Raw genomic sequence first — 13635 nt, forward strand, 5'->3', positions numbered from 1 at the left:
CATTGTTTTTTGTTTTTTTTTTTCAATTATTACAGAAAAAAAGAAAATAATAAAAAAAAAAAATTAAATTATTTAAGATGGACTCTTGGAGACAGCCGTAGCTTAATTTGGAACTTTATAGATAATTAACAGACTTTGCTGTTAACACATTTTATAGAAAGTTTTAGTAATATTTAGGGTGATTTGCTTAAGCAGATATATCATTATAAAACTCATAGTTCTGACTGTATAAATACAGTATCACACTGTACCTGGGCTTGGAATTGAAAAAAAATATCCTATAATCATAAATTGAGTAGATTGGCTCAAAGGACACTAATGTGTTAGTGTGATGCTGAATAGTGTAACATAGATCAAACTTTTTTTCTGTCAGTGTAAAGATTATTTCCTTTTTATAAGTAGAATAATCCCCTATAATTTACAATCTCTTTGTAAACTATCTTTCAGCCAGTTCTCTATCCAAGTACAAATATTATGTTCCAGGCCAATATTTCTCAATTTTATCATTGCCTTTTGGTACAGTACTGTATTAAATGCTTTAGCAAAGTCAAAGTAGATGGCATCCACTACCATTCCAGTGTGGTGGTTCCTGCTCACCTCCTCATTAAAGGCAACAAAATGAGTCTGGCAAGATCTGTTACAAATAAAACCATGCTGGCACAAACTTATGCTATTGTGATTTGCAATGTATTCAACTATCATATCCATTGCTAGCCCTTCCAAAAGCTTTCCTACCACTGATGTCAGATTAACAGGCCTATAGTTTTCAGGCTGAGAACAGGATCCCTTTTTGAAAAACAACCACATTAGCAATTTGCCAGTCCCTCGACACCATGCCAGACCTCAATGAATCCTGAAAAATGAAGTGAAGAGGTTTGACAATCACAGAGCTAAGCTTGTTTAACACCCTGGGATGAATATCATTTGTTCCTGGGCCTTTCTTTATCTTTACATGTTTAAGTCTCTTTTGAATTTCCTCCTGAGTGACACATGCATCTGTTGTTATATTACTAGAATTGGGCCTATTAAAAGGGAACCCTTGATTAGCTGGTCTGTCTAGTCAGATGAAAAATAGGAGTTCAGAATTTCTGCTTTTTCCCTGTTCTCACCAACAAACTTGTACTGGGTTTATAGCATACACCAATGATAATTTTCCTTGTAACCTGGTTCTGTTTTTCTGTGTTTAATTATTGGTCTCCTCTTTTGTTTGCATAGATCCACAAGTGAGATTGAGATTTAGGGGCAGATAAATCACAATCTGAGTTTAGCGTTTAATACATAAAGGCTTACCCATTTTCTATTCATTGCTATGGGATTTTCCGAAGCATATTTATCAGTGGGTAAGAGCTCACCATTCGATATACATGCTTGTAAAAATCTTGTAGAGTCAAAAGTGCCTGTATGACTTCTCCCAAACTAGCTATAACTTTAGGCTTTGTTTAAACCACTTTTGGGGTCCTCTAATACAATCTGTAATAGGGAAACAAGGGAAGAAGGTCCCTCCATGCCAGTGACTTCCAACCTAATAAGGAAGCAAGAGGAGCATTGTTTATGGTAATGAAGTTATTGAATCAAATCAAATTGGCATTTTTAGCATGAAGGTACAGCAGAAAAATGTGTCAGACTGTAAGATAGTAGTGACAGATGTTATTGTTTAAGACCTTTCTTCCCTCAAATTATTTTTCCACAAATGCCAGTTTGGTAATGACATGAGCAGAGTGGGAATTACAGAGAGAAATAGGTTGTTGCAGTCAGTCAAACCTGCAGTGCTTGGAATGAATTTTAGATCTGCATTAATCTACTGTAATGCTGTTTCAGCACAATTGGAAATAATGACCTCTTAAGCCCAAACTTGAAATTTACTTAAGCAAAGTCTTTGTCATAGTAAAGTCATTACTGGTCTTGACTAGTGAACAAATGTAGGCTAACTGTATAATTCTCTTTGCTGTACAAAATCTAAATCCATATATATTACAAATGTAACTTTTATATTGGGTATAAACATAAAATGACAAGGTAGTATAATCTACAGCACGGATGCAGCACTGTGAAAGGGTCAAATTATATTCCCAGGGCAACTAAACTTTTTGCATTTGTTTACTTTGCAAACCTGAGCCTACTATCAAAGTTGAGGAATACATATATTGTATTACTGTATGCAGTTACAATGAATATTCAGAAATAAATAGCAAAAGAAATGTCTTTACTGTGCAAATGAGTAGAGACGTCTGGGAGCTCAGAAAATCTCTAGGTATTTTTACCAAGTCATTGTGCAATCTATAATGCTTTCCACCTACTTGAAATACTATTGATCTTTAAATTATGCAAACAGAGTCACTTATTTCTTTTGTTGCTGCACAGTTTTACCATAGAAGCAGGTAAAGGGAAGAGCTATATCTAATCCACCTGGACTGATTTCTCCCGCTGGAGACCATGAAAACAAATATAAGCTCAGCCTTATTCCTTACAAGTCTTAATTTAGTGGTAATGTAGGGTTTGTTAAAGAGGGATTTCTGCATAGAGTGATATTTTTTTTTCTTTGTTTTTGGAGGTTTTTTTTCACAGAGAGACGTTCTTTCAAAAATACATTGCTCAAGAGAACACACTTGTAACCTGAAAAAGAAAGCATGTTATCAGTGCTGGATGTTCTTGATATAAACTGTTTAGCACCACAGGCAAGTAGGTTCCATATCTGATATTAAGCAAAGGCGAAGAGTGACTTTTTTGTTTGGGGAAGCTAAATTGTATTGGATGGATAGGCAGTGGATGCCACTAATACCTTTCCAGTTTAACTAGAAGCAGGATGCAGAACAAGTCAACAGTGTATTGGCCCTCTCTGACAGATTGGGCGAGGGCTGCATTGGCCCCATCCTAACTTGTCTTCGTTATGATCTGTTCGTTGGCCCAGGGGCCAAACGATCAAATCAGCCTTTTTTTGGCCCAGCATGTAGTTGGGCAAAGATGTGCTTGTTTGGTGATCTTTGTATGTATGCCAAGCTATAGACTATCACAGTAACAAATGTCCTAAATTTTACGTATATTTATAAGTATATACATTTTTTGCTGGAGTATGATGAACAGTTAGCAAATAATTCTTTGCATGTTGTATGCTAAGTGATTTTACTAATTGTCTTTAGTCTGTGAAATTTTAATATCTCATTTTGTTTAAAATTCCCTTAGCATTGAATGCAAGGCAACATTCCATGGAGAAGAGCAACATTATGCAGCCCGCATGTGTGCATATCTGCATATCGGAGCACAAAATATTGACATGATAATTGCAGTCAAGCCTGACTGAACAGTGGCCACTGGGATTTCAGCTGGTGCTGTACCAACTGGATGGCTGCTCAGGACACAGTTTGAAATTCAAGGTGCAAGTTAGCACTTTATTCAGCACAGAAAGGCATCATTTAAAAATCCTCAGGGGAAATGTTGGTGAAGCGCAGATGTTAAAACAGTCTGCTCACAAATGCTGACTTTTTTGTTCTTTAGCCCTTCAAAAGGCTTATGACTGTCTAAATATAGAAAATTTTACTATAAATGATAGACATTTCAAGTTGAAAACTCAATTTAAATAAATAAAAATAAAATAATTTGAAAAATATTGCATCTGACAACTTTGCACTTTCATTTTTTTCTTGGTAGCTAGATTATGATTTTTTGTACTACTTTTTTTAAGATTATCATAGATATAGCTGCAGTCAGAATTTAATTTAATTCAGTGTAGTATTCAACGTTTGGTAATTGTTAAGTTAACAGTAACTGAATGTAATTTTTTAATGGGGTCGAGAAAATGTACTACATGAGCCCACTTTAAGAATATCTAGTTGATGTGCTGAACACATCTGTGAACAAATCGGACAGAACAAGGCAAGAGTTATTAGTGTGTGTATATGTTGCCAGCCAACTTAACATAGTAGGAAGACCAGCTATGTTTGATGGGTTAGCTCTTAAATTTCTGCATTTTTTTTACTTTTGGTTTATTTTGTGTGATTAGCCCTTGCTAGCTGTTCTGCTGATGTAGTTGAGAATTAGGTGCCTCCTGATTTGTGACCCCCTTCTCCTGCATTCCCATCACCACTAATATGTATTATTTAGTGCATTCATACGAGCCTGTTGGTATAGCGTTTACTCTTACAGTGGTACCCTACCTCCATGGGCCTAGGTGTGCCAGTCACTGTTTCCTCTAACTTGTGCACTTGTGCTTGCACACAAATTTTGGAACTAAAGCACACAATAGTTTGTGGTGTGAACTAAGAATTTTGTGTGGCTAGTGGCATCACTTCCTTGATAAATGCAGGAAAGATAAAAATTCTGTCCATTTTAGAAAGGTATTTGTATGTAATGAAACCTTTCCAGGGAAGGCACTATAATGGGGAATATGTGTGTTCTCAAAGTTGGAACACATGAAAAAGCCATTGCAGCTCAGGGCAGTGAGACACATGGAAAGAGAAAAAGAACTGGGTATAGGGGGTCATCAATAAACTAGAGTGAATTACTTGCAAATGTTTGAGGGCATCAAGACTAATGGAGGGCATAGGACACCTGGTCAGCTAGAAATTGAGAGAAAGAGGCAGTAGACTGAGGAAAGTAAGAACCTAGTTTTGGGTTGCGTGGGACATTTTCCTTTGTATGGAAATAGGGTCAATAGGTTTAAAGCATTCATAAAGGAAACTTAACCAAATAATATTACCGTATATCACTTTTTTTTTTTTGTTAACATTTTACAAACCTTGCTGTTTATGCACTATTATTTCTTACATGTACTTTCTGTTCACCCTGTGCACTGAAGCAGTGCATAGTTGTTTTTCTATTTTAAACCCTATATTTTTATTTCCATATTAATATTAACCAGAAAATGTGAACCAAGGCACATATTGTTTTGCATATTACAGACTTTGCAACACTTGTTCTATAACAATAAGATATTTCTTGCTATGCATTTGGGAACATATGTGCTTTCAGAACATTTCAATTTCTTTTTTTAAAGCTGATTATCATCTTTGAGAGGCAATAAAGTTATCACCTTCATACCACCTTTGTTATGTTTCATACAAGTTTAACCCTAGCAGAGTGTACACAAAAAAAAAAAATATATATATATATATATATATATATATATATATATATATAAAAATAATGTATGTGTGTGTATGTATGTGTGTGTGTGTGTATATATATATATGTATATGTGTATATATATATATATATATATATATATATATGTATATGTGTGTATATATATATATATATATATATATATATATATATATATGTATGTACATATGCAAGTATATATATGTGTATGTATTTGTGTGTGTGTGTGTGTGTATATATATATATATGTGTGTGTGTGTGTGTGTGTGTGTGTATATATATATATATATATATATATATATATATATATATATAATGTGTGTATATAAACAGATATGGGATCCCTTATCCAGAAACCCGTTATCCAGAAAGCTCCGAATTACGGAAAGCCCGTCTCCCATAGAATCCATTTTAATCAAATAATTTTGAATTTTAAAACTGATTTTCTTTTTCTCTCTATTAATAAACAGTACCTAGTAATTGATCCCAACTAAGATATAAATAATCCTTATTGGATGCAAAACAGTCCTAATTGTTTTATTGATTTTTGAGTAAACTTAAGGTATGAAGATCCAAATTACGGAAAGACCCCTTATCCGGAATACCCTTAGTCGCAAACATTCTGGATAATGGGTCCTATATCTGTATATGAAAATTACTGCTGCATAATTTCATGTATAATGATGATTGCATTCTATTTAGTACAGGAAGTGGTACTGCTGCAAGCTTTTGTGCAAAAACTCCTAAATATTAGCATGCAGAGCAAGGGTGAAGCAAAGCTGTAATTGATTACTTATTTTGTTAACTCCTCATATATGCCATACTCTTTTTTACAAGTGTTTCTTTGCTCCAAGCAATATTTTAATTCCTTATATTGGTATCATCAAATTACAAGGACTATTGTCTTCAGGCCAAACACTTAATTGGATTCCATTGCTCTGTAGAAAGTCAGACTACTTTCAACTGAATTTGATCCCAGAGGAAAAGAGGTACTTGTTAATTTGGGCATAAATGAAAAATTAAAATCAATAGACTTATAGGGGGAATTCAAAATTTCCTTGGGAACAAATAGTATAATGTTTTCAATGACAGAAGCAAGGACTTTAATTCTATGTAGTTTATTTATTTTATTAAATATAATGCTCCTCCGGAAATTAAATGATAAGTTTCAGATCTTTTACTATTCTCAGCCTTCCTTTTACTTGTTGATGTTTTTACTAACAACACTAGAATGCACACATTTTGAAGCAGTGTGTGGCATACCTAGCTAAGTACAGAGAGTTGGTTTGGCAAGCTGTATTTTAGAATAGCCAAATTTGAACTCTTCTAACTTTCTAATGTTGCCATACAATGGACTTTTTGAGACTTTCTGTCCAGATATTTTGATCAGTAGCTTGTGGCGCCTATGTTTTTTTTTTTATTTACTACAAATAACTTTAACACAAACTTCTCTTTGACATCAGTTATATGAGAACTGCATCAGTTACCCACATGAATTGTCATGACTTTCTCTCTGTAGAATTAGGACAGTTTAGTAGTTCAAGGTACCAAGCTTTTAACTCTTGCTACACTACTACTGTTACTAGTCCTGCTGTGCTATGTTAAGGGTTTTGTTGCTTTCACACTAACAAACATACCAAACTCAAAGCCATATAATGTATAAGAGAATTCAAGAGAGTTCTCACTTGCCTGGCTCAGTGTGCAAAATGCAATTTCACAAATCACTATGTTTTTTTCCTGCAGTGCTGTTTTTTTTTACATAAAGGAAAGCCTAAGTCACTTGGGAGTGCCAAAATGTTAGGAAGAAGGAAGCGCTCGCTACAGGTATCCTGAGGGACGAGGCAAGCGATTAAAGTCACTTGGGGTGCCTAACATTTTGGCACCCCCAAGTGACTTAGCCTTTCCTTCTCCTTTAAAACACTTGCAGAGTACTTTGCATGTTGCTGTTACATCAAGCATCTACAGAGCAGATTGCTTTACTTCATCATTGTGCATCAAATTTTTTTTTTTTTTATTATTTGTAATGTTTCCCTACAGTTATTATAATAATAATTAAAGCAAAGTACAGAATTGGTTATTACCCAGTATTTTGGGACAGTAAAGTGATTCCCTGGTTTAATTCAGGTCTGCAGAAAAAAAAGATTAAAACACTACATTTTAGTATGATTTAGAATGTAGGGGGCAGAGTGCTGGTTTGCCCTCTCTTCCCCGAACTGGGGTGTCTTTTAGATGTGCAAAATATGGAGTGCTGGCAGGTGCAGGCCTTAATAGAGCCCTGTACCCTGTCATATAGCATGTAGTAAGGCCCTCTCTGGCATGAAAAGCTAAATAATTCAAAGCCAAGCATAAAGAAAATTGAAAAACAGTTGCAGATTGTCTCAGAAGATCACCCTCTACATCATACTAAAAATTAAGTTAAAGTTGAACAACCCCTTTAAGATAAAAGTGAACTACCCATTTAAGAAACCCAGAGGTGTGGGAATGCCGCATAAAAATTTGTAACTATGTACAATTCTTCTTTCTGCCACAGGCAGTTTCATAAACATGTAGTTATTAATATTAATACACCATTCACATTGGTTCCTACATAATTTCTTTTTTTCCCCATTTTGCATGTTGTATTTCCCTTCTGTTTTAGTTTTCTGAATTTTATTTAAGCCCCAGCTATATTTTTACTTGTCATTCATATATAACGATCATTCTGTACCTATAATATTTCATAGTCTGGCATCTCATTATAAATGGGCCAAGGCCCAGAAAAGCATAGTGCAGTCCTATTTTTCCACATAATGCTTGCTTAAAGATTTAGAGGAGTAGCCTGTTAATGATCTGGAATGAGTTATCAGATTTGGGAAGATCATAAAAACTAAATATGGATAATTCTTGTGTCTCAGTACAGCACAGTTAAATGTTAAAAATGTGCAGTCCCATGGGAAATAGACTGGTGCTTAAAAGTTTTACAAATTGACAGCATACCCTGACTCCATTTTTCATCCTAAAGAAGTCTTCAAATACCCATAGCCTAAGTCATTATGGTACATCAGTGATTCTAATTAGCTAAACAGGAGTTTGTTTCAGCCATTGATCTTCATAAACCTCCTGACAGAGTCTAATTTTCGTAGAGTTTTTCACTGTATCTGGTAGACTGCGTTTTAGCTCAGCAGTTAGCCTCCTTTTTTCAAGCAGGCACATACCTGCTTAAAGGCTTGTGCATCGCTGTCTATTCCTTTGGAAAATGTATTGCCACTTCTACTCACTTATTACCAATATATAAAGCATATTAAAATATTTGTGCATTTATTATGCCCAAAATGTCGTAAGCACAATTTTCCCCTTTTTTTTTTTTATAGTCCCATCATTCCCAACTCTAGTCAGTTTTCACAGTAAAAGCAAGCAAGTCCCTGTAAAAAAAAGTATAATGAAGCAGCAGAATTCATGTGAATCAGATGACAGTGAGTGTAGGCCTAGCCAGAGGATGACTTTGACTTAGTTGGCCAACTTCATATATATTGTAATATTTAGGGGCACATTTACTAATCCACGAATCTGAATGGGAAAATTCGTATTGGAAACGAACATTTTGCGACTTTTTCGTAAATTGACGCAACTTTTTCGTAGCTGTTACGACTTGCGCGAATTGTCGAGACTTTTTCGTAGCCGTTACGATTTGCTCGTATATTGTCGCGACTTTTTCGTATTGAGCGCTTGTAAACGGCGGGCAAACCTTTCAGACTTTGCATGATTTTGGAAGCCTCCCAAAGGACTCAGTGGCACTCTGCAGCTCCAACCTGGCCCAAGGAAAGTCACGATACTGAAGCTTGAATGAATCCGAAACTTTCGTACTCTGCGCGACGGCTACGAAAAATTTGCGACAATTCGCGCAAGTCGTAGCGGCTACGAAAAAGTTGCGACAATTACGATCATTACGAAAAAACGCATTCAGACGCTTTTCAGACGTTCGTGGATTAGTAAATGTGCCCCTAAGTTTTGTGCGGGTTGAGAAGAACTTGACCTGCACCCGAACCTAACTCACCTGCTCCTATCCTGAACCCGACGTGGCTTGTGGCCTGTATTTACAGACCCACTCCTGCCTCGCAATGACATCACAAAAGGGGCGGGCGTGTCTATAAATACAGAAGAGGCAGCCGGCAATGTTATGTCACAGCCGGGAGGGCGAGCTTGATGCACCAAATGTCTTATGTGTATTGATAATAGGTGTGTGCAGAGGACACCTTGATCTTTGTCTATATGAATTTTGTAGCTACAGCCTTATTGCGCCCTGCCTAATGGTTTACAGTTTAGTGGTGTGCACAATTGTATATATATTTAGTGTCCAAAGTTTTTGGTTACTTATTATAAAGTAATTACCTTTTAACAAGATCCAGTGGGCAGTTCTGTTATTTTTACCATGTTTAAAGCAAATACCTTAAAATTAGTTTTACCCATCGTTCAGAATCTGTTTCTGTGCAAAAAATAAAAAAATAATAATAAAGTTGTCATAATTGGCTACAGCAATAATATGCTGTCACTTGCCATATGCACACTGATTAATTCTGGAGGGGGATGCTGGTCACAGATAATTTCATTCTTTGCTTCTTAAAATGACATTTATCATCCAGACTTGGCAAATTGAAATGATTAAGAACAAATTAGCTGTGCTAATGTGCCAATATATATTTATTTTTGTAGAGAAAAGAGTAAAGCAGAGTCCAAAGACAGAAAAGTGCTGGAAATCCTGCAGGCAAAGGATAGCAAAATACAGGAACTTGAACAGGTTTGTATTTTGGATTTATGACATAAGCTTAGTTATAGAGATACTGGTATATGAATAGGTAAGTACCAAGAAAGGCTGCACTGAGTCTGGGTAGTTCAGGCCAGTATTAAAAGCATATTTGTGCCAAATTGGAGATGCTTCAGATTGGGGTTTTTAGGCATAAAAGGTTAAATTTGATGGATGTGTGGTTTTTTTTTTTTCCCTAACTTACTGTGTTACATCCAAGTAGAAATAGCAGAAAAGCAGGGCGGGATGCAAGTTAAGAGCTCTAGGTTCAGATCAGGAGAGGAGAGAGAGAGCATAGAGGTTGATTAGCTTGCCAAGTATAGAGCAAAAATAATAAGGGGCCCAGGACAGAACCTTGAGGAACCCTGACAACGTGGTAAGGGAGAAGATAATGCTCCATTGTAAGAGACACTGAAAGAACGATTTGTGAGGTAAGATGAAAACCAGAACAAGGCAGTGTTGTGAAGGCCAAGAGAATGTAGGGAGGGTGATCAACAGTATCAAAAGCAGCAAAGAGATCAAGAATTATTAGCAGTAAGAAGTGGTTTTTGACTTTAGCCAATAAGAGGTCATTTGTTAGTCGGGTTAGGGCAGTTTCTGTGGAGTGTTGTTGTCTAAAACCAGATTGTAGTTTATCCAGCAGGTTATCATCAGAGAGGAATAGAGTTAGTCAGTTGTAAGCTACAGAAAGGAGGATAAGTTTTTGGTGCATCCCACAAAATCTCATGTTGTTGTATGACAGGATCATGTGGATCATGTACCATAAATGTGCAACAGTGTCCTGCATCTCAGTATATAAGTAGGAGTCGATTAGATGTGTAACCATGGCTTCTTTAATGTTAGACTTTGTCAGAAAACAGGTATGAATGCAAGTCTTTCTTTCTGCCACAAGTATTGTTGATAAAAAAAAAATTCTCCCTGCTATTTTATCTAACCCATTGCTGCCACAGTCTCTTGACACTGTTTCACCCTTCCTTGACACTGTGTCACAACATATGCTAATTTAAAAAAAATATGTATATATTAGCATGACTGCTTTATAACCTATGTCTCACTTTCCAGACATAACATTAGAAATTACCCAGAGGTTAGTTCATTCTAGTTTCTCTTTAAAATGACATGAGATCTATGTGCAGCAGTCAAACTTCTTAATGAGTGCTGTTGAGTAGTACTAATTTTTCTTGGAGTAGAGGGACATTGTGGCATATTTGTGCTTGCATCAATCGCCTTATTCTCATAACCGTTATAATCTTTAATGCCCAATTTTACAGGTGAACAAAGTAAGCCCTTTATGATATCATTGATGTGGGTGCAGAATGTTAACTGCTTTTGGCCTACTAGGGATCCAAGTACAGCCTAAAATAAATTTCAGTAAAGGGAGGCAAATAAATTAGAAAATATATATGTAATACATTAATCCCAGTGACTCCTAATACGAAGTTGTGGGGAAAAAGGTCAGTATTTTGAGAGAAAAAAATCTAGTATCTATGATGACATCCTCCATTCTTTTGTTCAGTAGTCTAGTCTTTAAAAATTGATTGATATAATATTTTTTGTCAAAAGATTGAATGAAGAAAATCAGTAACATGCCATGTGCATACATTTTTGAATGAATTTCCCTTAGTTGTATGCAGGTAAACAAACCTCAGTACATTATGGTGATGCAAATTCATTATTAATGAGAAGTCATAAATATGTCAGATGGATTAGCCTTAATAGAAGTTGTCATAAGGGAGGTCTATGAAATGGATCTGTTTATGCATGCCTACCAATAAATAATTTCTTATCCTGGATGTGGTATGCATGGACTAATTATACCTGATTTTAATTGCTCATAGAAGCAGCATGGGTCATTATAAGCACATTGGTCTCTAAAAAAAAAATGTGTCCATACACCATTCTCAATATGGATGTTAAACCCAATTTATTATATGTAATCATAAATTAAACAGAAAAATATTCCTTAAGAATCATTGAATTTTAGAACCAAATGTGCTTGCTTTTTATAGTAGATGGATACATTACATCATAGAAATTTTAAGTCTTAATTTCATTGCAATAATGTGGAGCTGCATCACAGATTAATGTGTAACTCTTCCTCTTGGCCCGATGCCTGCCTCTCCTTTCAATGTATAAGTAACAATCCTGGTTAGCTTGTGCTAATGATATGATCATCTATAATAGCCTGCTTCCTTCCCCTGCCCCCCATTTCTACTAAAATAGCAATATGTATGGGGTGCTTGAAGATATATAAATGATGATACAGTATTATAAAAAAGGCTTTTTATTTCAAATTAGATTGTTTAAAGGAGAGGTCATAACCTAAATATATGTGGTAGTCCCTGAGACTTATATTACTTTTTTTCTCTGCTACTTCTTAAACAAAAGCTTAAAGGAGAAGAAAAAGGCAAAGTCACTTGGGGGTGCCAAAATGTTAGGCACCCCCAAGTGACTTGAATCGCATACCTTTTACCCCGGGCTGGTGCCCGGTGTTCAGAGAGAACAGCACCAGCACCGGGTACCTGCAGCGCTTCCTCCTTCCTGTATCGCTCTCGCGGGCATGCGCAGTAGTGTGAAAAGCCGAACTTTAACAGAGAAGTCAGCTTTTCACTCTACTGTGCATGCGCCTATTGTGTTAGTCGCAGCGAAATGAAGCCGGAAGGAGGAAGCGCATCGCTCCAGGTACCCCGGGCTGGTGCTGTTTTCTCCTAACAGGGGCAACAGCCGGGGTACGAGGTAAGCGATTAAAGTCACTTGGGGGTGCTTAACATTTTAGCACCCCCAAGTGACTTAGCCTTTCCTTCTCCTTTAAAAGAGGCCTCCTTAAGCCCCCTTACACCCTGCTTCACAAGTTGAGAGGAAATTTTGGGAGACTTCGGCAAATCGCGGCGCCACGTATGCCATCCCACCGGCGATTTACATTCTAGCCAGGGGGATGGAATTGCGGGGAGATTATTCGCCCGCAACAACGGAGATTTGTGACTTTAATCCCCTGCATATTTATGTTGGGTTGAAAACCCCAACATACTGTTCTTCGACTTTGGCTTATTCTTCCGCTTCTTGCGCTTCTTCTTCTTATTCTTAGTGCCCCCCATTTTCTAAACGCTACTCCTCCTACAGTTTTAGGGGTACAATACCCAAACTCTCCACACTTCTTCGCCCAATAGCGGAGCAGGTTGCTTGTGCTTTTCTAAGCGATCCTGCCCCCCCGTCTTTTTGTGGCGCCCCTCCGAACCCCCCAATTTTCCCATTGACTTTGACAGGGAAGATTTTTAAACTGCTGCCACACTTACAGCTTTGAAGCTACAGCCCCCAAACTTGAATAACATAGTCATGGGGTCACCCCGAATGAAACAGCAACATTTGTTGGATGACCCCCAAAGTGGGAGGGGCCAGCAACAGCCAATCAAATTTCACCCATTGACTTTAATGAGGAAATTGAAACTGCGGCCAATCTTACAGCTTTGAGGCTACACTTCCCAAACTTGGATCACATAGTCATGGGCTCAGCCTGAATGAAAATATGATAATTGTTGGATGCCCAAAAGTGGGCGGAGCTGTGAACAGCCAATCAGATTTTACCTATTGATTTGGCTGAAATTCAACCTGCTGCCAGTCTCACAGTAATAACACCGGGGTCCCCAAACTTTTTACACTTCGTCACTAGGGGACTGCAGTTTTAGATTTGAAAAGTGGGCGGAGCCACCAACAGCCAATCAAATTTTACCTATTGATTTTTATTGGTTTGATGCCAGAGT

The 13635-nt window shown here is 36.8% G+C and overlaps 1 protein-coding gene across 3 annotated transcripts in view; it reads left to right on the top strand.

Annotated features, from left to right (window-relative positions):
- The window catches only part of cntln (centlein), a 154250-nt gene that overhangs the window by 16320 nt on the left and 124295 nt on the right, over nucleotides 1–13635 (top strand). For all 3 annotated transcript variants that reach the window (XM_004910865.4, XM_004910866.4, XM_002935668.5), the window contains exon 4: nucleotides 9787–9871. In XM_004910865.4, the coding sequence (XP_004910922.1) occupies nucleotides 9787–9871 (85 nt within the window). The remainder of the gene's footprint in view (nucleotides 1–9786; nucleotides 9872–13635) is intronic.

Source organism: Xenopus tropicalis, chromosome 1 (assembly GCF_000004195.4).
Source record: "Xenopus tropicalis strain Nigerian chromosome 1, UCB_Xtro_10.0, whole genome shotgun sequence".
NCBI lineage: Eukaryota > Metazoa > Chordata > Amphibia > Anura > Pipidae > Xenopus > Xenopus tropicalis.